The sequence below is a fragment of the Helicoverpa zea genome, chromosome 7 (genome assembly GCF_022581195.2).
Source record: "Helicoverpa zea isolate HzStark_Cry1AcR chromosome 7, ilHelZeax1.1, whole genome shotgun sequence".
Taxonomy (NCBI): domain Eukaryota; kingdom Metazoa; phylum Arthropoda; class Insecta; order Lepidoptera; family Noctuidae; genus Helicoverpa; species Helicoverpa zea.
The window spans coordinates 5032358-5058876 of NC_061458.1; the positions used below are offsets into that span (position 1 = coordinate 5032358).

A 26519-nucleotide genomic window follows, 5' to 3' on the forward strand; every position below is an offset into this window, starting at 1 on the left:
TTTTTGTGGAAAATAAAAATCATTTTCAGCTTCAATCAGAGTTTTAATATCTTACCTTATACAATAATTAACTTGTTTTTAATACTGACATCAAAGAAAATGTAATTAACGTAACAAATTTATGTAAAATTGTTTCAAAATAAACATAATCACAATAGTAACTTTTTATTAATAAACCAATCTTTCCTAGCGGAGTTGTTCTTCGTCCAGTTCTCAGGAAACTTCTTTGAATTCACTGTCAAAAGCCTATAGCATTGCTTGTTTTCTTGTCAAACCATAATGCATTTTACTGCATGTCAATGACAATAATTGACAAGAAGCTTTTCCTCGGCCGTTGTAAACACCTGTGATGCTTTATATTGACTGTTTTCTTCTTCAAATTTATTAATTTCATCTTCATAGATAGATAGATAGATATATTCTTTATTATGCACACCAATTAAAAATCAACAAGAACAAACAAAAATGTTGAAGTCGTCATCTAATTCATATCGCCTCAAAGTAGTTCTATCTATGCCATATTTATTTGAAGTTTGTCGAATAGAAGCGCCTCCCTTAATTTCATCTATGGCATTTTGCAATTCCATTTTTGTGAGTTTTTTTCGTTTGCGAGCATTTTCAGGAGGCTTTTATTGAAAAGGCATCGTACAAGTTGGCACTGCAAATACAATAAATTATATAAAGAAAGAAAAAAATAAATAAAATTAAGTAGGTATAATTTCCCTGCACAGGGAGACATGAACCACTGAGCAAGTCTCCCGCAACCACCCTGGTGCAACTCTCCCGCTCACACAAATTCCCCATTTAGGTTATGACAAAGAAAAACCTTAGATCGTAGAGAAAAAACACTAAGCATACGTCAAACTACATTTGTTTGGCAATATAATAATAGCAACACACAATACGTACCTCAATAAATACGACAGCAATTACAAAACTACTTAAAACAAGAAAATACACTCCGCAGCAACAAAAACACGTTTTACATTGTCACTGACGAACTACACCACTAAGATGCAAAATGGCTGCATACTTATGGTTGGCCTCTTGAGTGTGACCAATGAACGCTTTGACGTTTCGTTCGCGCTAAATTCAGATACAATTTTGAAAGGTGGTTCAACTCTCCCACCTGGGCAAGTCTCCCGGTTTTCCCCTACAAACTTAGAAAAGTTGCATTGGAACTTGCCTGACCTGGAATCGAACCCACGCCCTCATACTTGAGAGGTTGTTTCTTTACCCACTAGGCCAGGCCACCACGACTAAAACCAGTACCAAGTACCACAAAACAATATGCCTAGCATAGCAAATATTTATGAATACCGATTTACCGCATTACAAAATTACCTATAGTGTTTCTAAATAATTTTCCACTATTGTACAATGTATGTACATACCTAGATGCATAAAAATACTTATTTTCTATTTATAATATGATTTGTTATGGGTCGGAACAAAAGTTGTATAGAAAGAATAACATCCAAAGTGCGATTCAGCGCACAAAGTAGTTCAACACAGATTTTGAGTGGTGATAAATGAGTGTACCACCGAATTTCGTTGACTGTTTTCAGCAGGTAGGTAAATCTATAGGTACTAATAATATAATATTAGGATATTTTTTGTTCTAAAGGCTCTGAAACTGCTGATCAATTTGGAAAATTATTTTACTGTTGGGACCGGGTGAGTATATGGCTAGAGAAAGTAGTTAGAGAAAGTAAAAGTAGTATCTAGAGAAAGTAGTTTCCAAAGGACGCAAGCGAAATCGTGGAAAACGGCTAGTTAAAAAAATGCCACCTTACAAGACGCCTGAGATAAACTTCAGATAGACATATGTACGTATCCGGTATCAATCATTATCTACACTATTCACGTGCGTGTCCTATGGAAACTCCCATAGCGCTTCTAACATCGATAGAAATGTTCTATTATCTTCAGTAGTTTATCTACAATATCAATGTTTATCTCAAGCTTTGATATTCTCAATCAGATAAATTCATAGATGACTCATCTTGAGCGCCACTTAGGTAATTAACTAGAGACCAAAAACTAAGATCTGGATAGGACAAACTACTGCCTAAAAATAATGTTTTGTTATACCCAATACAAATGAAACAAAATCTAAATAAATAATATACATACATATTTATTAACCTTTTAAAAAACAGCGTATTTATACAGAACATAACACTCAAAATCTACACTTCTGTCATATCAACGTCTTCAATGACCAAATCGTCCAACATTTCTGCGAGTGTAATGCGCGGGAGTGCCGGGTCGATCTCATCGGTGTCCACAGGTATCTTGTTCTCATCCTTAAATATATTGACGTTCTGTCTAAATGCCGGATCTTCCTCTAAATCATCCAAGAAGTCGTTGTAATCCCTGCAAAGATTGCGACATTAAATATTTTGATAAAATCAAAAGCAATTATACGATAGACATCTGTTTTTTTTGCAATGTACGTGATAGGTAATTATCTACGTCAATATAATAAGGGGGATAACTTTCTTACAAGTCATTGATTAGTTTTTGTTGGGAGCATTTTTTATTATGGTATTATGATCAGATAGCTCATTTATCGAGGAGTGGACTTTTTATCCTACAGTCTACGTTTTAGTACAGCCCATTTATCTCGCACTCAAGAATCGATAAGAAATAAGAATATAGGCCTTATGATTATCTTGAGTGTTTTTATTAATTTCATATTGTCATTTCTTCATCAAAGTTTGTTCAAAGTAAAAATTGCGAAAGTCAGTCAATATGAATTGTATCACGCGGGTAATATTATTTCCACTTAAAAAAGATGGAGTAAGGATTACGAAATATTGTACGATAGCAATATGTCAAGGGTTTTACTATGTTATGTACGATATTGTTTGCTCAAAAGAAATAAACGCGATAAGCTGAAGATAACATGATTATAATCAATATTGGCTGTAGATTATATTGATTTTAGTAGTAACTACTACTGACTGGCACTCTTGATTAAAAAAGAAATACGTAAATATGTTCCAGTCTATATAACCGGATGCAGCTGAGTATAAGGGGCGACTGTGCATCTGACCTCCTCAACCCAGTTACGGGTAACCCAATACCCCTTAGTAAGGGTGTTATTAGACCAATCGATCAATCGTCGATCGACGGCATCGATCGATGGCAGAATGGATAAGTAGACGCCGCCGTCACGTCACCCGCTGCCCGCCCGCTATTAGACCAGTGAAGCTATTAGACCAGTCGATCAACGATTGATCGATTGGTTAGTCTAACGGTATCCGTCAATCAATGAAAGCTATTAGACCAGTCGATCGACATCGATCTACGTTGATCGATGCTGTCGATCGACGATTGATCGATTGGTCTAATAACACCCTAAGACTGGTGTCAGATTTACCGGCTTCTAGCTACCCATAACGACTGCCAAAGATGCTACAACTTATCGAAGATTATACTTACTCGTTAGTAGAGCTAAGTCCTTCATGTAACTCCTCAGCCATATGTTTGAGTTTCCAAGCGCGGGCGCGTCTTCTGGCGGACTTCTCACCATAGTGCTTCTTGACCAAAAATACGTCGGGAATGACGCTGCGGTCTAACTTATCAAAGTTTACATCGTTTACGTTTGAATCGCCGATGTTGTAGCTAAAACAAGAATATTCGATATAAAACATCAACAGGACAAACAAAGGTGTTGGTAAAAATAAGTAGGTAAATAAGTTTGAATTATAAAAATAAACAGTTATGTTCTACTTATCAGTACCGCAAAAACTTGAAAATAGCTCGACAGATTCTGATTATGTTTTCTGAGCAATTAAGCCTTTACGTACCCACTCCCGCTGTGATGCTGCGGTTGGTAAGATAGTTTAAGCCAGTTTTACTATTACGCATTTAATATTCGTTGTTATAAAATAATTGAATCGTTTTCTATAATTTTACCACAACATTAAAGATTAAGATAAGTAAAGTAGAGCGGACATCTCGCCTAACTGTATTCTGTATTAACCCATAATTTGATATAATCGTATCCTTATGAATTATTGTTTACATATCTTTCCACTTTTAGATAACAAAGGAGGATGTCCTGAAAAGCAAAGAAGACCGTATACAGGAGGTCACAAATATGTAATTCGTTTTGCATAAAACTATAATCGAACTGGCCAGCAGCATCTAACAATAACTGGAGGAGTGTGCCTTGAATAATTGTTTTTTTTTTTAGTATTGTTATTGAACCTCCTTGGCAATTTTGGTGTAGGATGGGCATTTTGGGGGCTATGTCTTGGTTACAAGAATTTTATTTTGCAGCAAAAGCGCTGTTTTGCAGCCAAGTCCGAATAAGTGAATTTGGGTTTGAATCTGCCAGGTTTGTATCTGATAAGTAAATTATTGACGTCTTACCCGAGTACGGTATCGCCAGGCTTCAAAATATGACCCAGATGTGTTCTAGTGTGTACTGGGTTGACATCTAAACCAAGTTCACTGGCTTTGACCACCCACACATCTGCGACCACATGCTTGCTGGATACCATGCCTTGGCCCGGGAATGACTTCTTTTCCTGCAACAACATAGTAAAGTAAAGCCCCAGTATTCTTCATGATAAACTTTTGTTTAAACAGAGTCTAAGGGTGCATCTACACGTTGCAAGTAGCTTGCACATGTTGAGGCTCATGCGCAGGCTACATGCATTATAAAAACGTGCGGGTCCAGCTACTCGCGCATGTACCTAAGCAAAATGTATAATAAAAACTAAAGCACATTCATCTATGATGCAGACTGATTGAGTATGTTACAGTTTGTTAATGAACTGGATACAAATTAAAATTCACGTTGTTCACATACTTACATGTTCTTTTAATATATCAATGTCCATCACAATATATTCCACAAGTTGCTTAGGATTACAAATTGGAGAGAACGGATTCCTCCAATAAACTGTTGCTAACACATCACAAACTGGAAGGGAACAATTAAATTATTTATCAAAAATAAAATTATGAGTAAATTGAAATAAATCATAATTTATGGGAGTGAAAGCTTACTGCTTATCAATTAAATTGTGTAATAACTAATATACATCATATACATGGATTAAGTATATATAGATCTCTCAAATTACCTTGTCCAGTCCTGGCATCTATCAAGTGAATAGTACTGGTAACTCTGTTAACTAAACAGATCGGCGATATAGATCCCAGCTGCTGGGTCAGTTTCTTAGGCAGGCACACAACACTGTCCTTAGACAAAGGCACAATCTCAATACTAAATGTGAATTTGTAGTTATAAATGTTGCTGTGTATGTCATGTGATATAAGCTTCTTGGAATGTTGGCATTTAATAGGCAGCACTGATTGGATGAAGTCCACCATTTTGCGAGCATGGTTTTCTGATGAGTAGAAGAAATCTAATCCGTCTGAAAAAGGGAACAAGTATATTATTATATAATTGTCATATAGGTGCATCACTGTTTTCAAAAAAGAAGTTTTGCAATATTTGACTTTAACAGTACATTGCAAGAAGGTGCAATAGAAAGTTGAATACCATATAAAAATTACAGGCAGCAACACTAACCATGTTTAGGCTTAATACCAAGAGTATTTTCATGAGCCTTATGTTTCAGAATAAGCTGTTCCAAGTAGTAGAATGTCTTTCTGTTGTTTGCTCTCTGCCTCACTTGTACTAAAGCACGCCAGTAGTCTTGTGCCTCAGAGCGGTGGCAGGCATCACACATCTGATGTTGTATGCAGAATTCAACAATGAATGTCTGCTGAAGCACTGCACCCCCCATTACTTCTCCTTGTACTGTCAGTTTGACCTGAGAAAGAGATTCATATAAATTTAATGGAAGATGTTACTTATAGAGATTGAGAGCATTGAGCAATCAAGCTGGTCATTATCAGATTTAAAAGAATATTATATAATTGAAATCAATTCATGATTAGAAAATAAAATTTTTGATAAAATATTGGTGTGTTATGTGTGTAGCCTGCTCAAGGCCTACAAACTCGCAACTTCCAAACCATAAAAGGGCTAATACGCCTTTTGAAAAGCCATATGGAGTAATCTGAACAAGCTCAGTACTCATGCATTATTTATTAGAAACCTAAATATTGCACCATATTATGTTAAAAATTATGCAGTTTTGGTACCTTTATTCTCTTGGAATGTGGTTCAGTCCAAGCAAAACCTGCATCAATGAGTTTAACTCGGTTTAAACCCTTAAGCTTCTTAAGGCAGAGAGCAAGAAGTTCCCTGGACTCCAAGGCTGCTACCACCCATTCTGCTGGTGGTTGTAAATACCTAAAATAACATTTTGTATCAAATTATTTATTTGTGTAATTTATATTATTCACTATAAACTCTATACAGCCTTGGCCAAAAGTATTGAGCACCTTACAAATTTCGCTAGATCACGGTAATTATGGGAGAAACCCGAATCTATCGTTGAAGTATTCTTTTATCGGTTATCTACAAAGATTTTAAAACAATGACTTATGCCGCACGCAGCTGACAATAAAACACCTGGGTGCAAAAAAAATGTGTCTTTTACAATTTTTGAATTTATTTTTTAGATCGCTACCATCGCTCGTTGTGACAAAATCCAATGATCTAGTGCGCCTTTGGTTTTTTATTTCAAAGTTTTAAGTGTTATAGTTGCGATATGCCAAAACAAAACGAACTTTCTTTAGAATAACGAGTGCAGATACAGCTTCTGCATGAGCAAGGGAAATCACAAGTAGAGATTTCCAAAACTGTGAAATGTTCGTGCAGATCCGTGCATTATGCTATTCAGTGATTCTCTGATACCGGATCACATCAAAATAGACCGAGAACTGGGCGAAGAATTTAAGCCAGAGTGTGGGGTCCCAACTGTGAAACACGGCGGCGGCAGTATAATGGTCTGGGGTTGCATGACCGATTCTGGAGTTGGCGAATTGTTCGTGTGTGAGGGCCGCAAGGACTCTTCTAAGTACACAAAAGTGCTAGAAACTGCGTTGCTGCCTTCATTCACGAAACTTTTCAGTGACACGAACATGGATAGTGATAAAGTCCAGCAGGATAATGCGCCTTGCCACAAATCTGCCCGCACTATGACATGGTTTCGGGAAAATAGCATAGAGCTTCTTGACTGGCCTGCCTAGTCGCCAGATCTGAACCCCATAGAACATTTATGGGGTTTATTAAAGCGTCGAGTTATGCGCCACACAATTAACAACAGAGAAGAATTGAAACGCTTCCTGCGTCTAGAATGGAATGCGATTACTGCTGAAGACTGTAAAAATCTTGTTAGCTGTTTACTAAAAAGAATTTCTGCTGTAATTAAGGCAAAGGGTGGACCCACAAAATATTAATTTTCAATTAATAAATAGTAAATTACAAATAAAAAAAAGTTTTGTTTTATTTCTATTTGATATTCCGCATAGAACTGAAAGATGTCATGGGTGCTCAATACTTTTGGCCAAGGCTGTATGCATTAAGTAGATTATTTACAAAATGTACTGTTGAGTGTTTACACTTGATATAAGTAATGATAGTTAATATACACCTGATTACAGAAGTTGCAGAAGTGAGAAACTGTATTCTTCTATAGTGCTTTATTGCAGAATAATAAAGTAGCGGGTTTAAACGATAATATAGAAGGAAAATTACCTCTCACATCCTCTGCAGAAGAAAAGGGTTGCCTGCTTGGGTATACCTTCAGAAATATCCACATTAGCCCGGAGGCATGCCACACACATATTGGAGGGGTTGGGCTCTATAGGCACTGCACATTGGCAACATAATCTGAAAAAATAAAAGAAAATGATTGTTTGGTTGCAATTCAAATAAAATAATACGAAGACCATAAAAACATTGTGCAATATTGCACCATTATATGTTTGCAATGTTGTGGTATTTCTTGAGCAGTAAATAATGACGATTAATAAAATTAGTAATCATTTTCACATTTTGTGTACAATAGGCGCAACTTTAATAACCTAAAAACTCAACTTACATTCGTGCCCCACTCAGAGCGGATTCACTTTCAGGCGATATGTATTCCATTTTGAATAACTGAACTCTAAGTTACGATGCTGATGGTATTTATTAAAGTTATTATAAGTTTTAGCAAATAAAATAAAGTAATAACGAACGCACGCCTTTTGCGTGCGATGTTATCGTGCTTCAGTTAATGTCATCAATGTCATGTCATCACAATGTCAATGTCATTCTCAATCTACATCTCCATCATCCTCCGAGACCTTTTCCATGCCTTTTCCCATCATTCATTCTCAATCTACCAAGAATAAAAAAAATATGGAGGACCGCGAGAAATCAAGAAATCTATTTAATGAATCTTACATTCTTAATTCAAAGTAATTAATTTCTAAGCTGTGAACCTCAAAGTACCAAATGACAATAAAACAAAGAATATCAACAATAGTTTTGAGCTTTTGAAGTAAAATCTAGTATTCATCCATTTTTAGTATCTAAATAGATCGATAAAAATCGTGAAGAATGCCATTACAATGTACAAAATAGTATTTTTGCAAAGCCATCAACTAGGGTTGAGAATATCATCCAATTTTTTATCTGTGCATCCGGATACGGCAATGCCGTAATCATCCTGTAAAACTGATTTCCGAACGTCTAATTGTTACGTAAAGAATCCGACCGACCGAACCTCTTTCGTGACCTCTCCGACCATCTACTGTGCATTTATTCGATCGAGTCTCCTAAACGAAAATGTTCTCTACCGCCTGCAGGGCCGGCCGTTTGGCCACAAGGACGGTAGTCAATAATACCTCCGACAAAGCACCTTTAGTCGCAGCACCCATCGTGAACAAACGTGATTATGCAGCTAAAGCCGCCGCTGGCAAAGGGCAAGGTAAGGTAGTCGCTGTTATCGGTGCCGTAGTGGACGTTCAGTTCGAAGACAACCTGCCACCCATCCTAAATGCCCTCGAAGTACAAAACCGTCAACCCCGGCTGGTGCTGGAGGTGGCGCAGCACTTGGGAGAGAACACCGTCCGCACCATCGCTATGGACGGTACCGAGGGTCTGGTCCGCGGCCAGCCCGTACAGGACTGCGGCTCGCCCATCCGTATCCCCGTGGGCGCGGAGACCCTCGGCCGCATCATCAACGTCATCGGTGAGCCCATCGACGAGCGCGGCCCCATCCCCACTGACAAGACCGCCGCCATCCACGCCGAGGCGCCCGAGTTCGTAGACATGTCTGTCCAGCAGGAGATCCTCGTCACCGGCATCAAGGTCGTCGACCTGCTCGCCCCCTACGCCAAGGGAGGAAAGATCGGTCTGTTCGGTGGTGCTGGAGTCGGTAAGACTGTACTCATTATGGAGCTGATCAACAACGTCGCCAAGGCTCACGGTGGTTACTCCGTGTTCGCCGGAGTGGGCGAGCGTACCCGTGAGGGTAACGACTTGTACCAGGAAATGATTGAGTCTGGAGTCATCTCCCTGAAGGACAAGACCTCCAAGGTATCTCTTGTGTACGGTCAGATGAATGAGCCCCCCGGCGCGCGTGCCCGTGTCGCTCTGACTGGTCTGACCGTGGCTGAATACTTCCGTGATCAGGAGGGACAGGATGTGCTGCTGTTCATTGACAACATTTTCCGTTTCACCCAGGCTGGTTCTGAGGTGTCTGCTCTGCTGGGTCGTATCCCCTCTGCTGTAGGTTACCAACCCACCTTGGCCACTGACATGGGTACCATGCAGGAGCGTATTACCACCACCAAGAAGGGATCCATCACCTCTGTGCAGGCTATCTACGTGCCTGCTGATGACTTGACTGACCCTGCCCCTGCCACCACCTTTGCTCACTTGGACGCCACCACTGTACTGTCCCGTGCCATTGCTGAGCTGGGTATCTACCCTGCTGTGGACCCTCTTGACTCCACCTCCCGTATCATGGACCCCAACATCATTGGAGCTGAGCACTACAATGTTGCCCGTGGTGTTCAGAAGATCCTGCAGGACTACAAGTCACTCCAGGACATTATTGCTATCCTGGGTATGGATGAGTTGTCTGAAGAAGATAAGCTGACTGTGGCTCGTGCCCGTAAGATCCAGAGGTTCTTGTCTCAGCCTTTCCAGGTGGCTGAGGTGTTCACTGGACATGCTGGCAAACTGGTCCCCCTTGAGGAAACTATCAAGGGCTTCTCTAAAATCCTGCAGGGCGAGTATGATCATCTGCCTGAAGTAGCCTTCTACATGGTCGGACCCATTGAGGAAGTTGTGGCTAAGGCTGAAACCCTTGCCAAATCGTAAATTAATTAAACTTTTAGTGTTTCCATTATGAACATAAGTTATTGCTTATGCATACAGTAAATTATGTGAACGACAAGCGCAGATATTGTAGATAACATTCTGTACCAATAAAAATAAAATTTATAAGTAAAATTCTGTTTTATTATTTTGTACCATGTTACATAATATGCATTACCTATTTTATAAGAAGAGGAAAGAGATTTAGGTTGAGATACTCTTACACTCAAGTTAGCATTAGTACAGAACATTAAAATTTGTTGTTTCAGTAACAACTGTGGGTTTGACTCCTAAATTGTGTAATATTTGCATTTTGTCTGGAATTTTGGTCAGTACGCTAGATTGGAAATGTGCCAAACTCGGAAGAGATTGGAGTTAGTACCTAACTAATGGTTAGGAGAGGGGAATGGTGTATTGATCTGTCGTGTTCATCGTCATGGTACCGACGTTATATCATTGTTCTCACAATGAGCTTCGTGAAAAAGGTATGTGGGTAGACCAAATTTCTTGCAGAGTATCTCATGGGGGTCTTGGAAAGCAAGGACGGATTCAGCACTCAACAACGGTTTTCGAGACATCTGATAGAGCTGAAATTACATGCAATAATTCGTGTACATAAGTGCATAACATAAGCATAAAATTGAGGGTACACGTAAAAATCAAATAGTGCACATAAGGGAGTACAAAGGGGTTGAACATTGTAGATCTAGGGGCCGCCTAGGTAGTAGGTACATCGGGAGGCAGTTTATCATCGGTGTGTATGCCCACTGTCTTCTTCGGTAGGTATATCGGCAAGGTGGGGAGGGCGACAACTTCCCAGTCACCATGATGATGTGGTTTAGAGTTACTGGGGATCGTTGAAACGAGGCAATCAATGCAACGGCAATATAGCCAACTGCATAACACTCGCATACTTTCGAGGTGTACGCGTAATGTAACATAAACATATTATACTAGTTTTTTGATGGGAAATCATCAAATGACCCCTCCCGCTGTAGGTGCAGCGTGAATCAGACTTACTACCCGTCATGTTCCGTCTTAACCCCTTTATATATCTTAGCCCACGATGCACCCTGCTGAAAAACGGACGAAGATTTGGCGACTCATTAGTAGCAGTATAACCAGTGTTGCACAATGTGCGATATTAAATGCTTTGCTCAGACAAAAAATATTTTTAGGTGTATATCTCGTTCATTTTTTTCCCCTTTTTCTTTTTGTGTACCCGTAGATATAGACTAATCTGGCGTCTTTAATGTAAATGTTGTGTTTACTCTTAATTGGCATATATATTAGAATAGTACTTAAGCTTCTATGTATTGTGTATATATATGCTGTGGGTGAACCTAATAATAAACAAATAAAATATCCCACACGAATGCCCAACACAGTATAGGCAATTCCCCCAAGCTTGGGGGAGGCCTGTTTCTAGCAGACGTTTTTACACTGTGACAATAACATATAAAAAAGGAATCATGAAAATAAACTCAAGACTGTGTTTTACAAATCAGTTTATTCTAGGTTCTTATCGCTTGCCTCCTACTCTGGGGGCAGATTTCTGACTGACTTTAGCCGCCTTGGCTTTTGGTGCAGCCTTAGCCTTGGGTGCTGGTGCTGAAGCCTTCTTGGCGGCCTTTGTGGACTTCTTCTGTTCCTTGGCGGCTCTGAAAATTAAGATGGTATGTCAGATATAGCATAACAAAATATATATAGCATTGGTCATAATAGAACGGACTTTATTATAATTTTAATCTAGATTTTCTATGTATAATTATATTCTAGAATAATTATAATTGTTTAACTGACCAATTTTTACCTCTTTTGCAATAATACATGTCAAAATGTTGTGAAACTATTTAGAAATACAAATTACAATTGCACGACAAACTATAGTATACTTGATGCCCATTGGTCAAATCGCTGATTTGACAACTTCAAATGTTTAGGCTATCATTACAGTAGAATGGTGTAAGAGTAATATCATTAGGCATAACAGTATAACTTACTTGATAGCTTGATCTCTCTGAGCTTTGCGCACTTCAGGCTTCATGTTACGCTTGGCCATGATGTCACTGAGGGAAGCACCAACAATAGCACGCTGGTACTTCTGGGTCCTCCTTGTGCGCTTTTTGGTCTGCTCTTCCTCTTGACCCTTCTTGAACTTGCGCCTGGAAGTTTGAAAATAATTTAAACATGATTTACTGGTCTGAAAAAACATGTCTAATTTGACTTTACTACTTATATTTATGCTTTAGGTTATTAAAGTGTTTTCAGCAAAAGGAACTATTTCCTTTACCTTATGTTTATCTGATGTGTCAGCTTTATTAAAGCAGAATTGATTGAAAACTAATAAAAAGCCACACATACAAACATTAATGTTTATAATATCAGGGTGATTAAATTGGTCTTACAGGAAAATAATAAGAAAGACTATTGGCCCTGGAAGCAATACTATTAATACAAAACATTATATAACTTGTTACTAATTTGCAGGTTATATTTTAGACATTCACTGCAAAATGAACCATATGTCAACGTCATAATTTGACATTTTTTTAGACAAGGCATAAACTGACGTTTAAAACTTTTTGTGGTAAGACGGTCATAGGTTACATGAATGTATTAAGGTGTAGCACCAATACAAAGGCTACTATACCATACAAACTGACTATGTATTCTTACAACATACTCTAGCTACCTATAACCCTGAACATAATACGAAAGTAAAATTTTACCTGTACAGCACAGTCCATGTCACTTTACGAGGATTCCTCCTCATCAAATGTGCAGCCTCACATTTTGAGTTCAAGAATGTGAAGGTCTGAAAGCAAAACCACAACACTTACAGTAAATAAAGGCTACAAAATATAGAAATCATGACTAATAGTGAGGTTATGACAGAAAGTTGAACAAGTGTTTACGAATGTTTTTATTTGAAGAGCCGGCAATTTAAAGAACTCTAAACTGAAAGGCAGTAACATAAAAGGGTCAGATCACAAAACAATTGCTAATATAAGAAGAATATAAGAGCAACAAACCTTGCCGTCCACCTTAACCATGGTCTTTCCATGGCCAGGATAGATCTTGTAACCACTGTACGCGCACAGTCCGATCCTGAAAATCAATCACACACTATAATAAGCCATCACATCACTTTTAGGCAATACCATATTTTCAATAAAATAGCTATTGATCATTTAGATACATGAAAATATATTTGCAATATCGGAAAAACGTACTTCATTTTGACTTGTCGAAACGAAAAGGAGAATCACATAGACAAAGATAGAGTTAACTTAACCACAGACAGTGTAAAAATCATCAATAGTCTATGGAATCTATGATGAAAAAAGCAGTAAGGCGACCAAAATACATATTACATTACACATTTTGCATATTATTGTTATTAAATTATATATTTACCACACGTAAAAATAACAAGGATTCTTGCGCTTTTATTTAAAATAAATATATTTTGAGTTTTGAACCTCGTAATTTTTACCACTCTATTCCTCTGTTGTCTATTTTCAGATTTCCTAACCTCAAAAATATTTGTTGCCTCTGAAATATATCGTATCGAACAAAAATAACCAACAAATTTCTGATTGATAGCTAATAAACAATGTTTAGCCAAATGAGTTGCCCAGATTTTTTAGAATTTCAAGTAAGTTTTGGGTGCTTTCAATAACATACTTTCATAGATTATATAGTATCATAACACTTTTTGTCCTTATCATTCGCCCGAAATGAGCTTTGTTTCTCATTCTAAAACTGTTTGTTCCTTCCCAGGATATCCTGAAAAAAATGCGTGTTATGGATGATAAAATACTGTACGCCCTTAATACTTCCATACCAACAGAATCATTTGCAAGTAAAGTTGATGCTCATTCGGCTTGTGAAGACCTATACTCCCAAATCCAAAAAGGTCATTCTGACAGGGAGAACGTTATCAAAAATTGTATCTTAGCTACTGCGGAAACTGTTAAACATTTGAAAACAGCAAAAGATAAAAAACCTGATGATTATGAAGTTTTGAAAAATTTAAAAGCTGAACAGAAAAAGGTATGCCAACAGTCATTGCTAAACAATCCAATTATTTTTTAGAATAATGTAAATTGTCTTGCCATTAATCTGAACCATTTTTTTGCAGTTGAGACTATTGCAAACAGAGCTGAGTGTAGAGGAAGTTATCAAAGAAAAGACTACAAAGTTATTTACAGAGAAATGTAGAAGTTATTACAAACCCAACAACTTATGAAGACTGACATGCATTTTATGTGACCTTGTTTTGGAATTTCTAGTGTATATAATTATATAAATAGAATATAGACTGTTACTGTTCTTTTATTTGTTTTCCTGATTGAAAGTTCAATAAACTTTGTCTTCTCCAGCCAATGAGGTTCCTTTTGCTAGCCATAAACAAGATCTGATTGCTGATGTACTTATATACTTATACATCAGTGTTAATCAATACACTATTCAAAAACTTGAATCAGTTCTTACTTACTATTACATCATTGTCTTCTATGTGATAAGATTACTCTTGGAAGAAAATTATCTGATAATTCATTATCATACCAGTATAAACAGCAAAACAACTTACTATTGTACTTACTAGTCTAGTAAAGACTGTGTTTAGTATAAATAAGTATACTAATACAAAATACTGTATACAAAAATATATCAATTCTAGTGTTTTACAGATTATCTTACTTATTATTTGGTTATTTACAGATACAAAATAAAATATATATTGCATAATTCACTTTTATTGAAAAATAAAACTATCCAAGTAGTAAATATAACTATACAGTATTATACATGGCGCACTAAGCAGTTACACAAGTTGCTAAAGAACGATAGTATTCAAAGCCAGGAAACAAACAGTATGTTGGAGAAAATACTACCAACTAAATATTATAATTTACACAATTTATTGCAATTCTCACATTAGTTATTTTTTGCCTTAGCAGCCTCCTTTGCTTTGAACTCTTCTTCATATTTTTTGTGCCAGTCAAGGTTGTATTGATGGACAGATTCGCCTCTCTTCGCTGCAGATTTTCCCACCAAAATAGCTCCAAAACTAGCAAGTGCTGTGAGTAGCATGAGCACATTAGCTATCTTAATCCTGGCCTGACTGCGAGCTTTGTCTATCATTTCACCCCTGAAACAGAAACAAAATCATGTGAGATAATTACACAGATTATAGTTCGGCCATTCAGAGAATGCGTTCCTGACACGTCGCGATTGAACTGACGACGTAACTTTGCAATGGCGTTGCAGTTACGATAAAAATATTTTTGCTGGTTGTTTACCGTTTTAACAATTGAGGAGCATTAAAACAACATTATTATATCAATAATCAATGAATGTAGTTACGTCGTCAGTTCAATCGCGACGTGTCAGGAACGCATTCTCTGAATGGCCGAACTATAGTTATACTCAGTAATAAACAGAAGATACGTGACAACAAGCACATAAAAAACTAAGTTAACATTGCATGGAAAAGGACAGCAGACTAACAACACAACGTAGGTGTGTTACAAGTGGTCAAAATTACATTGATGAGATTTAAATTCAAGGTCATATAGGACATTGTTGTTATTCTATTTATAATCCAGATTTTTGTGAATAACTTGTATGAAACTGAAATTATTTATTTAACCCAGCACAATAATATTTTGTTTTCACAAATCTATAAGCGCCTTTAGCGATTACATAAAATATACTTAAAAAGTATTTAACATACGAAACGTATTTGGGGATTTCTTCTTTGCTTTTGTACTTTTTGGTCCATACTAAAATGAACTTCTGGAAGTCAGTAGGTTGATATCTTGGTGCCATACTCATATTAGGATTTGATCCAGAAGCCGAACTAGGGTTGCTGGGAGGTGGTGCGCAAAAATTCCTCCTTACAGAACTAACACACGTTCGTAATCGAAAAGACAGTATTTTATTCATTTTTGAAATTTTATTGTATTTGTTAAAAATAGATATTTTTCTTTTACAAAATCAATGAAATTAAACTATTCACAATCACAACTCCCACAACTTTATTATTAACTTTTGACAGATTGTCAGAAAAGCACAGTGACACTGTGACAGAACGTGAACTATAACCACAGATCATGCGCAGATAAGGTAAACAAACGTCACCTTGGAATAAAACGAGAGGTGTGCAAGAGCCTGAAGTGATGTGTGCAAAAAAAGATGAAATATAAAGAGAATAATCTTGCGTTTTGCAAGTGAAACCTCACCACCCCGTCACGCGGTGTGAGAGAAATAATTACTAGGAAAGACCCAAAGAAGAGGAAAGATAGAAAGAAGTAGAGAGAGTCTTGTCCTTCTTTAATTCCCTCTTAATGTGGCCGTACATATATGGAATTCTGAAAGCTGAATCCGGTTAGACTGGAAGCCGACCCCAACATGATTGGGAAAAAGGCTCGGAGGATGATGACATATATGGAATTCTCTCAAAGGATTTCGGTCCGGGATTACATCAGACTTAAGGGTTTATTTCAATCCGGAATAAAGAGTTATAACGCTAGTTACCGAGTTCGACTTCTCTCAATCACAAACGTGCACTGAGAAAGAGATAGAGAGGGACTCTTCGTGCAGTAATTAAGCTCGATGAGTAATCGTTCTTGCCTCGTGTGACACCTTTTGTCATCGTCTACCTAGCCCTTTCTCAAGTATGTAAGGGTTTGTGAGAGCCGTTTGTGAGAGGGGGTTTTACATGGGGAGTAGATAGCTGTGCTCTATCGTCCTACATACATACCAATAGTTATTTGACGAGATCTCGCCCGGTTGTTGGATGGGTGACATAGCATACATACATAGCTAGCCTTTTTTTTTTTTTAGAGGGTACGTTAAGTGAATTCTAGGCCAGCTTGCGTTTGAACAACTTGGCAGTCTTTTTAGGTAGTCAGAAGCCAGAAAGTCTGTCAAGTAGTAGTAGTTAGTATTACCAATAAAAGGGTATCGACTAGCTCGAAAGTAGCGGGTAACTGGGTTGAGGAAGTTGAATAGGCAGTCTCTCCATGTAAAAAACGTATACTTCCTACGTATTATCAGCCACATGCATGTACTATACCTTTGACTTCCTCGTTGGTCTTATAGTCCCATGGTGTTACTGCTCTACACGGTGACTTGGGTTCGACTCCCGGGTTGGGTAGAAAACTGTTTAATTTGGTTTCGAGAAACATTCACAAAGTAACTCCCCTATGTACTCCTTTTTAAATATACTTATACTCCCATTAAATATTATTTTACATCGCCAGTGCGGTATTTTGTCATAATAATATATGAATTCTGTGGTCTGTGGTCTCCGCTCTCCACTTATCTGTGAATTGACAGCTAGTGTTGCTGTTTAACTAAGTTTTCCCAGAATTGTGCTACAATAATCAAAAATATTTTGTAGTATCTTAGGCCTTAATTTTCATTGCATTTGTGTGTACGAAGTATAAAATAAAATAAGTACCCAATAAAGTCTTTGTTTGTGTTTTTATCACTCAAGAACATCAAAAAACATATTTTAGTTTGAATTTTACTATCCCAAATGGATTTTTAACTAAAGTTTCTTGCAACACAAGTGACGTGATTGTTCAGGTAGGTATTTGAGTGCTTTCTGTCTCATCTGTTCGATGACAAAATTTAGTAACACCTATAATCTACATGCAACTTATTTTTTTGAAGTAATCGATGGTGAATTGATTTGCAGGATATATTAATTTTCTTTATTTTCCACACTTCTGGTTCCTACAAATGTAAGTACAATTTTGTAAAGATGCATCAATTAGCAATACATACGTTGTTTGTAATTCGGTTGCAGTTTTTTCCTTTACAATGTCGTCGGTCGAGTTGCTTTCAATTTTTAGTTGTCGATTATTTTCATTTGTTTCATACTTGTAGCTCTTGATAACCATAAAAACTGTTTTTTCTAAAAATAGATGTGTATGCGTTTTACATTATAGACTCCTAAATGGCATATGTGATATTACTATTACTACGAAGTTGACAGTAATATTGATAGTGATAGGCTACCTCAGTATGTGACCCTATAGATAATTATTCTGGCAGTGCATTTCTGATACGTGTGATGAAAGAGGGAAATGAGTCCTTTACATTGCCTGATGAGAGTCATTATATTTTTCTTTGTACACATTTTCAGTGTGTGATTACATACAAGTACAAGGCACCCAATACAATGGTTTGTGTAATGTTATTGTAAGAAAAGTCATATAGGATTATTTGTAGGTTTATTTGGTTAAGTAATTATACTTCAGTAAGTTTATTGTGAAATTACTTTGCCTTTTAAGATGTCTGGTGGACACAAGCATCGTTACAAGAACGCAGGCTTGAGCGCAGATGAGCTGCGTCGTCGCCGAGAAGAAGAAGGGGTACAACTGCGGAAACAAAAAAGGGAACAGCAGCTTTTCAAGCGTAGAAATGTTAATCTTCCAGCGCCCAATGCACCAGACATTACTTTGCAGGTAAAGATTCATTTGATGCTTACTTTATAGAACAATCATTTTATTAGCTACAAATGTAATTAAGAGTGTTAAAAACATTGTACAACCTTGGATACAGAAAGTCTTCACACAAACTTGTAGATGCCACAGTGTTTCCTAGAAGCTTGTGTTAGACAAATAAAAGAAGACAATTCCTATTATGAAGTTCTTGGCTCAATATTCACCTTAACCTTATCTCACCTTATTCAATATAAGATTTTGATGTGTGTCTAACTTGCAAAACAGATTCTTACCATGCAGAATTTTGTCATAAGACATCATTGGGATGATTAAAAGTACCAAGAGCTAGTTAAACCTGTTTATCATTATTTAAAGATTTTCCTGTTTATTTTCAGGATGATATCAGTATATCACCATCAGATGACATTACTCCAGCGATGGTTGCGGCTCTCTATGGGGATAATCCACAGGAGCAAGTTATGGCAACCCAAAAGTTTAGAAAGCTTTTGAGTCAAGAGCCTAATCCGCCAATAGATGAAGTGATACGGACTGGAATAGTTCCTAAATTTGTGGAATTCCTGACCAATAGCACTAATCCAACATTGCAGGTAATATGAAACTAGAAGTTTGCAGATTGTATTATTGTGGAATCAAAGGTTTCTGAATGTGATAGATAATGTGTAATGCCGAATGCACATTGAATGCAAAAAGTTTAATTAGGCTGTTGTCAGGTGCATAGATTCTCACAATATCAACTGAATTAATATTCAGCCTGTCTGATTGCAATAAATGTGCATTCACAATAATAATCATCATTTCAATGAAATAGAATAATGTAGGTACTTATGATTATATCTCATGTATTTTAGTTCCTGCTAACTAATTATCTTCTGATAAGCTGTATATCATTAAATTATTCTCAGTTGCATATCAATAGGAAGGTGTGTCTGGCATACTAATTAGGTTGGATAGTAGTTTTATGCATGGTTTTGTATAGTATTATTGGTGTATACAGTACTCGTTAAGTAATACTTACTCAAAGACAAGAAAATTATTAATTCAAAGATTATACATTTTTTTAATTAACCTTGGCTGCTTTTATTAAATGAAACATGTTTTATTACTGTCTACAATGTTAAAAAAATTTAGCTTATTGTTTAAAGTCTTTATAGAACAGCAAACATATTTGGTATCTAAGTATGAATTAATTTGTAAATAAAATATAGAAGACGAGCCAGGATCAAATTCAACTATAGGAGGTGCTCTATCACTATGTCATAGGTGGTTTCACATGTGAAGTACTGGGGACTAGCATAACAAACATTGTTACAGTTCGAAGCAGCGTGGGCACTGACGAACATTGCTTCGGGATCGTCAGAGCAAACGCGCGTGGTTGTAGAATGTGGCGCGGTTGGCGTGTTGGTGGCGTTAGTGGCGGGCGGCGCGAGTGACGATGTTCGCGAACAAGCCGTGTGGGCGCTCGGCAACGTGGCCGGCGACTCGCCGCGCTGTCGGGACACGGTGCTCGCTGCTGGCATACTGCCGCCGCTTTTAGAGTAAGGTTTCAATTTGATTTTCGAACAGACTGCCAGACTGTCAATCTTTGTGCAGGTTGAATAGTCTGGACTGATTTTTGTACGATTTTCAGTGTGATCCGTTTTTCTTCTTCAAAAGCGAAGCCTTACCCAGCTTTTATTGTCTTGAGACACATAAGTTAACTTTGCTCTTCTAAGGATTCTTACCAATTAGTTCTGGGTTTCTAATCCGCAATTTCGTACTATGTAAATGCGCTCAAAGTGACCTTAATAGGTTTGTGTTATGATTTATTAAAATCATATTTATTTTTGTTTCAGGATATTAAATAAGTATACCAGGTTATCTATGACGAAGAATGCTGTTTGGACACTTTCAAATTTGTGTAGAGGCAAAAACCCCCCTACGAACTTTGAAGCTGTTGCACCTGGTAAGTTCATAGCATATGTACTTTATTAAAGAATCATTACAAAGTACACATTAATTAAGGATATTTAAATTATTTTTTATATTGTTTTCCCAGGTATTCCAGTTTTAGCGCGGTTGTTACATCACACTGATGCAGATGTACTGAGCGACGCGTGTTGGGCTCTCTCCTACCTATCCGACGGACCTAACGAGAAGATACAGTCGGTGATCGATGCTGGAGTTTGTAGGCGACTTGTTGAACTACTTATGTAAGTAGCATTTAAAATAGTGTCTTTATTTAATTCTCAATTCTATATTAGCAGTCATTCTGTTCACAAAAAAAATCTTTTTTATAACATTAGTACAGAACACCTTCGTCCCGGGAATAGGCATGATGACAGTAATCAAAAATCATTAAAATAATATATTTATTAAATTAAACTTGAAGCTTGGAATATAAAACGCGCATTGTTTTCTTTATTAATAATGTGATTAATATGTATTTTTATAAAATAAAATTACGAAATAAGGCAATCCGCCATGATATCTTGAACACCAATCAGAGCTCGTGACGTCATTTCTCAAAACAACTCGCGCGAAAGCGCGCGAACGTCACATTTCGTTATTGTGAACTTCCACTGCGATCTTTGTTTTTAATTAATTAATTGTTTATAACACGAGTTATGGAGCCCAGATTTATCAAGGCAAACAGCGCTAATTTGCCTAGAATTGATATCATAATGCTGGGAAAGTTTTTGGCATCAAATAAAGATTTTTGTTCAGCTGAATTTAGAAATGTTAAAACTTCCATGTAAGTATACTAGTTTAATTAAAAAACAATGAGAGATGAAACCTAACCTCGAAATAGTTATTTACATTATAAACTATGCTAGAATCTAGAGAACTATGTAATAACTTACATCAAAGTGATCTTCACAAAAATAAAGTTGTACCCTGGGCAATATTGCTTTTGAATCTCGCCTTGCAAGTTTAAGCCACTTGTTTCGTATTTTTTTATTGTGAGGAACGTACACAAATAACTCATCAGGAGTTGTTTTGGATGTGTTCTTACACTGGGGGACCCCACAACACCTATGCCCTTTCGAATTCATATTTAATAACACAAAAAACTTAATTATTGCACGAGCGTTGTTTACTTGCGTCTTGTAATTTCAGTTGTGACGTCACAAGTGACGACATGACACTGACAAGCGTTTTCGCGCCGGATTCAAAGTGGACAGAGAAAAATGCAATTATTTGATAAAAAAACTTCGCATTTTCTTAAAATTAATGATTTTTCATATAAAATAGACGTATACCTACATCATACAAAGGAATTTAAAAATTTGTCATCATGCCTATTGCTTCATCCTTTCAGCAGTTTATGCGTTTAGCCAAACTGTTGAATTAATTTAGTGTGATGTTATAATGTGCACAGGCACAATAAATCGACGGTGGTATCGGCGGCGCTGCGGGCGGTGGGCAACATCGTGACGGGCAACGACGCCCAGACGCAGGCAGTCCTCAACTGCAATCCGCTGCCCAACCTGCACGCGCTGCTCCGCTCCAGCACCGAGGCGCTGCGCAAGGAGGCCTGCTGGACGCTCTCCAACATCACCGCCGGCAATGCGGCGCAGATACAGGTACGCTATACTATAGCCTCTTTATACCATGAAAATGTCGATAACTGATCGTTTTGGTCATGCCCACCATACCTATCTATCTATTTGACCTAGAAGAAGGCTCCTGACAGACTTGCATTATCTCAGCTTCGCTCATCTTTGTTGAGCGGGATGATTCTTGGTACTAGTGCGCTTTTAACTACCAACTTGTATTATTACTATATTGGATAGAAAAAAGAACCAAATTATACTTATTTCGCCATTGTCTTCCCTTTGCAGGCAGTAATAGACGCCAACATCTTCCCAGCACTAATTGAAATTTTAAGGCAAGCTGAATTCAAGACAAGGAAAGAAGCGGCTTGGGCAATAACGAACGCGACTAGCGGAGGCACTCATGACCAAATTAGGTACAAACTATCACTTATGTAGAATAAAAAAATATTCATTTATCCAAAGTGTCCTTCGAAACCAAAAAGGTTTTATGGTATTCATTGAGCATGTGATTTTTTTTGCAGATATTTAGTTGAACAAGGTTGTATACCACCTCTATGTGACTTATTAACATTAACGGACGCTAAGACAGTCCAAGTTGCTCTAAATGGATTAGACAATGTATTAAAAGCTGGCCAACAATCTGATCATCGTGATAATCCGTATGCTGTACTAATTGAGGAGTGCTTTGGTAAGTTCTTTTTAATCTTTTTACAAGTTTAAATTCTGGTTAATCCAAAAATTGTTGAGTCGATTATTTGCCATGGAGCCCAGTTTATAGCTTGACTCATAGTTATTTGAATTAACTCTTCTTAGTTTTTCACTCCATCACAATAGCAACCAGTCTGCCTAGATACAACATTTTTTTGTACAAACATGTAATTTGTTCCAGGTTTGGATAAGATAGAATTTCTTCAGTCACACGAAAATCTGGATATTTATCAAAAATCTTTTGAGATTATCGAGAATTACTTTGGATCTGAAGAGGAGGACGGCAGACTTGCGCCTACGGTGTCGTCGACTACGGACCAATATCAGTTCAGCGCCGACCAATCTGTTCCAATGGGTGGCTTCCAATTCTAACCTAGGCTTATTATTCTACTTTATTATGCTGACCGTGCAGTGAGTATACTTGTGATGTTTTGTATAATTTATCGTACTTTTAAAGTCTCAATTTATAAATTAGGTAAAAAACTAATCAATGCTTCTCTATATTTTAGTTATCATCGTTTTATGAATCAAGTGCAGCATCGTATATTCATGTTTAATTATATTCTCGAATTGTATGTAATTCATATTTATATATTAGCGTTAATATTTAACATGGACATTATATTATAGCCTTTACCCTATTGGCAAATAGGACAGTGTCGTAAAAATCGAAGTTGAGACAGACACTCCTTCGTTTGTGTTGTGATAAGAATAAAAGAAAAAAAGTTAAAAAAAGAAAATTTTAAAGAATGTATCAGTGCTTTCTATTATTTTTTCTCTTTAGCATAAATAGTGTAAATGTTACGAAATTCGTAAAAAAAAATGCCTTACGAACGAACGGCAATCGGCAAATTAACGTGCTAATATTATCGATACTTGTGATTATATTTATTCATGTAAACTCTGCCTTTTAGTTTATGATCAATTTTTGCAACAAACAATGTAGGCCCATTTATAGTGGTGTAATAATTCATAACTTGACGATAACTCAGTAAAACCTAGCCTATATTAAAATAAGACAAATGTAGATAGCGCCGCATGTAAATCCTAATAATAATTTTAAATATTCTCTGAATGCAATAATTATCATAGTTAACGTAGAATTAGTGTGCATTGCCAGGATTAGATATCGTGTAGGAATTTCAAGAATTTTATATCAAATTCTATATTAAAAACTATTCCTTCATTAGAAACCAATTTTGAAACTATTACACTGTCTGGCAAGCTTGTTAAAGACACTCCCATCGTCCACGCTGGTGTGCGGGGGACGTGACGTCGTAATAGTCAGAGGGTTGCTCTCATGTGCTTCCATAAAACTAAAACTATTCTATGTTCTATGTGACAGATGACAGGAATAAAATATAATAAAATTAGTTATTTAAATATTCCAATACTTACTCGACGACCTCGAAACTGTACTCGTTTACTCATCATCATCATCATCAGCCTATCGCAGTCCACTGCTGGACATAGGCCTCTCCAAGTGCACGCCACTGAGATCGATTTTCGGCTTCTCGCATCCAGCTCCTGCCAGCCGTCTTGCGCAAGTCATCACTCCACCGTGCCTGAGGACGTCCTACACTACGTTTACCGAGGCGTGGTCTCCACTCTAGAACTCGTTTACCCCAACGGTTATCGGTTCTTCGGCTAATATGGCCAGCCCACTGCCACTTCAGCTTGCTGATTCGGTGGGCTATGTCGATGACCTTGGTTCTCTGACGGATTACCTCATTTCTGATGCGATCCCTCAGAGAAATGCCGAGCATAGCCCTTTCCATAGCCCGCTGAGCGACTTTAAACTTGTGAACCAGCCGTACCGACAGTGTCCACGTTTCGGCTCCGTAAGTCATGACAGGTAGGACGCACTGATTGAAGACTTTTGTCTTTAGGCACTGTGGGATCGACGATGTTAGGACTCGACGTAGCTTCCCAAATGCAGCCCAACCCAACTGAATTCTCCTATTCACCTCGTCCTCAAAGTTGTTTCTACCTAACTGCAATGTCTGCACTCGTTTACTGAATTTGCTAAAAATGATTGCAAATTGCTGCAAACATTTCGTACATAACATTTTTTCTTTCTGTCCTGCTATCGAAAAAAATACTTTTGAAATAATACACATTTTTGGAGTAATTGGGAACCCACGACTGACAGTCCTGTCAGCTGTCACCGTCCCGGGCGCCCCGTAGTCACCTGCCTACGTCCCGTTTCCCGCATGGACCATGCAAGTGTCTTTAACGAGCTTGCTAGACTCTGATATCAAAATGACATTAAAAAATATTTGAACCCTCTTTGGCTGTGCCAATAAGACCTGAGAAAGTACATAATATAATACTTTCTCAAGGCTGCTATATATTTCGAAGAATTCGAAAGATTATTTATTCAATGATTTATCCATAATCTATCGACTCGAATGGCTGAAAGGAGTCATCAATTGTTTTTTACCCATGAGGGATTGAGCCCCAGTCCATATTGCTTTTCACGTCTCAAAAAAGTATGAGGTTTGTCATATTATAAATAAATGCTGACCTGTCTAGTTGATTTGGATGAAGTGTGTATACTGACCAAATTATGCTTTATAATGTAATGTATCGTATAGTTAACACTAAAACGTGTTATTAATTGAATTATAGTTTAAATTGTTAAAGCTGATTGGCTCTGCAATTGAATAATGCTTTTTACTTAAATTCCATTCTACTTACATGTATCTTTCAATACTACAATTAATTCATTCTTGATTGGTTGATTACAATGCAATTGAGTGTTAAATGTACATTAAGTCGGTGAAATATACTAAGTACTAGAGAGGTTGTGTCAAAATAAAATCTTGGGATTTTTCGATGACCACACATAAAATCTGTTTTAGATCTCATTTGATTTTTATTGGGAAGGAGATGTAGGCATCTAGTACATAGTAATGTGGCCTCTGTTGTTTAAATTGTCTTGCGGGAGATAGCTCGCACTAAGTATTTACATGTATAATGTAAAACCAGCGTGTTGCTCTATGGTGATTCAAGAAAATTTCTTTTTTCAGATATCTATGTGTATACAGAAGTGGGTAGTATCTACAACTACGATAAAATGTTTTCTGATCAAACCTATCTACACGATGTGTATGTAATTATATAATGCACCCATTATGTATAGATTTTATTAATTTATATAGTTAACAAAGGAATTCGCCTTCTTATTTTTTTACTGTAGATAATGGCGTATCTAGTTCATTTATTTTGTAGTATGTATTTGTTGGCCTTCTCAAGCTTTTGTTACTAAAATAATTAAACTTGTATATTGTTATGTGAAAAGTATCATTTCATAATGTATTACAGATTGGTACCAACAAATGGCCCTTTAATTTAACCCTAAGTTTCTCTTTTCAGCAAAACTTACTTCATATCCTAAACTCAGTTATGATGTAAGTCCATTATCGATTTATAGATCATATCAGACTCCTTGCTTTAAAAACGATGTGAGCTATCATACTAAAATTAATGTAACAGTCCAGGTAATTTCATCATCCTTGATGACGCCGTCTT

At 37.1% G+C, this 26519-nt stretch overlaps 6 protein-coding genes across 6 annotated transcripts; 3 read left to right on the top strand and 3 right to left on the bottom strand.

The window, feature by feature from the left end:
- Positions 1-2116: 2116 nt before the first annotated feature.
- On the bottom strand, positions 2117-8178 carry LOC124631659 (60S ribosomal export protein NMD3). Its single transcript, XM_047166158.1, has 9 exons — positions 7983-8178; positions 7637-7771; positions 6136-6286; positions 5558-5801; positions 5106-5399; positions 4833-4942; positions 4387-4544; positions 3451-3633; positions 2117-2379 (listed from the first exon to the last, which is right to left on the bottom strand). Exons 1-9 carry the CDS (start codon positions 8030-8032, stop codon positions 2193-2195), a joined length of 1512 nt encoding a protein of 503 aa, XP_047022114.1. The 5' UTR covers positions 8033-8178; the 3' UTR covers positions 2117-2192.
- Positions 8179-8596: 418 nt separating this feature from the next.
- LOC124631658 (ATP synthase subunit beta, mitochondrial) lies at positions 8597-10387 on the top strand. The gene has a single exon (XM_047166157.1). It carries the CDS (start codon positions 8714-8716, stop codon positions 10253-10255), a length of 1542 nt encoding a protein of 513 aa, XP_047022113.1. The 5' UTR covers positions 8597-8713; the 3' UTR covers positions 10256-10387.
- Positions 10388-11743: 1356 nt separating this feature from the next.
- Positions 11744-13585, bottom strand: LOC124631662 (60S ribosomal protein L24). Its single transcript, XM_047166162.1, has 5 exons — positions 13489-13585; positions 13288-13363; positions 12985-13070; positions 12256-12417; positions 11744-11913 (listed from the first exon to the last, which is right to left on the bottom strand). Exons 1-5 carry the CDS (start codon positions 13491-13493, stop codon positions 11775-11777), a joined length of 468 nt encoding a protein of 155 aa, XP_047022118.1. The 5' UTR covers positions 13494-13585; the 3' UTR covers positions 11744-11774.
- A 167-nt stretch (positions 13586-13752) lies between these two features.
- LOC124631663 (protein MIX23) lies at positions 13753-14585 on the top strand. Its single transcript, XM_047166163.1, has 3 exons — positions 13753-13913; positions 14039-14311; positions 14400-14585. The coding sequence occupies exons 1-3, from the start codon at positions 13872-13874 to the stop codon at positions 14505-14507; spliced, it is 423 nt and encodes a 140-aa protein (XP_047022119.1). The 5' UTR covers positions 13753-13871; the 3' UTR covers positions 14508-14585.
- A 417-nt stretch (positions 14586-15002) lies between these two features.
- Positions 15003-16379, bottom strand: LOC124631664 (UPF0389 protein CG9231). The gene is made up of 2 exons (XM_047166164.1): positions 15999-16379; positions 15003-15413 (listed from the first exon to the last, which is right to left on the bottom strand). The coding sequence occupies exons 1-2, from the start codon at positions 16208-16210 to the stop codon at positions 15200-15202; spliced, it is 426 nt and encodes a 141-aa protein (XP_047022120.1). The 5' UTR covers positions 16211-16379; the 3' UTR covers positions 15003-15199.
- Positions 16380-17859: 1480 nt separating this feature from the next.
- LOC124631661 (importin subunit alpha-7) lies at positions 17860-26327 on the top strand. Its single transcript, XM_047166161.1, has 11 exons — positions 17860-18015; positions 18568-18741; positions 19116-19328; positions 20053-20276; positions 20574-20683; positions 20777-20930; positions 22100-22304; positions 22563-22690; positions 22799-22965; positions 23167-23396; positions 26018-26327. The coding sequence occupies exons 2-10, from the start codon at positions 18568-18570 to the stop codon at positions 23355-23357; spliced, it is 1566 nt and encodes a 521-aa protein (XP_047022117.1). The 5' UTR covers positions 17860-18015; the 3' UTR covers positions 23358-23396; positions 26018-26327.
- The last annotated feature ends 192 nt before the right edge of the window (positions 26328-26519 follow it).

Excerpts from the sequence above, each read along its gene's own strand:
- LOC124631661 (XM_047166161.1), top strand. The coding sequence starts at position 18,568 with ATGTCTGGTGGACACAAGCATCGTTACAAGAACGCAGGCTTGAGCGCA. Across the intron at positions 18,742-19,115 it reads CACCAGACATTACTTTGCAG|GATGATATCAGTATATCACC; the intron begins GTAAAGATTCAT and ends GTTTATTTTCAG. Across the intron at positions 20,931-22,099 it reads CGACTTGTTGAACTACTTAT|GCACAATAAATCGACGGTGG; the intron begins GTAAGTAGCATT and ends TAATGTGCACAG.
- LOC124631663 (XM_047166163.1), top strand. The coding sequence starts at position 13,872 with ATGTTTAGCCAAATGAGTTGCCCAGATTTTTTAGAATTTCAA. Across the intron at positions 13,914-14,038 it reads CAGATTTTTTAGAATTTCAA|GATATCCTGAAAAAAATGCG; the intron begins GTAAGTTTTGGG and ends GTTCCTTCCCAG. Across the intron at positions 14,312-14,399 it reads TAAAAGCTGAACAGAAAAAG|TTGAGACTATTGCAAACAGA; the intron begins GTATGCCAACAG and ends ATTTTTTTGCAG.
- LOC124631662 (XM_047166162.1), bottom strand. Across the intron at positions 12,418-12,984 it reads ACATGGACTGTGCTGTACAG|GCGCAAGTTCAAGAAGGGTC; the intron begins GTAAAATTTTAC and ends TCAAACTTCCAG. Across the intron at positions 11,914-12,255 it reads CAGAGAGATCAAGCTATCAA|AGCCGCCAAGGAACAGAAGA; the intron begins GTAAGTTATACT and ends CTTAATTTTCAG.
- LOC124631659 (XM_047166158.1), bottom strand. The coding sequence starts at position 8,032 with ATGGAATACATATCGCCTGAAAGTGAATCCGCTCTGAGTGGGGCACGA. Across the intron at positions 5,802-6,135 it reads CACATTCCAAGAGAATAAAG|GTCAAACTGACAGTACAAGG; the intron begins GTACCAAAACTG and ends TCTCTTTCTCAG. Across the intron at positions 2,380-3,450 it reads GGACTTAGCTCTACTAACGA|GGATTACAACGACTTCTTGG; the intron begins GTAAGTATAATC and ends CAATCTTTGCAG.
- LOC124631664 (XM_047166164.1), bottom strand. The coding sequence starts at position 16,210 with ATGAATAAAATACTGTCTTTTCGATTACGAACGTGTGTTAGTTCTGTA. Across the intron at positions 15,414-15,998 it reads GAAATCCCCAAATACGTTTC|GGGTGAAATGATAGACAAAG; the intron begins GTATGTTAAATA and ends TTTCTGTTTCAG.
- LOC124631658 (XM_047166157.1), top strand. The coding sequence starts at position 8,714 with ATGTTCTCTACCGCCTGCAGGGCCGGCCGTTTGGCCACAAGGACGGTA.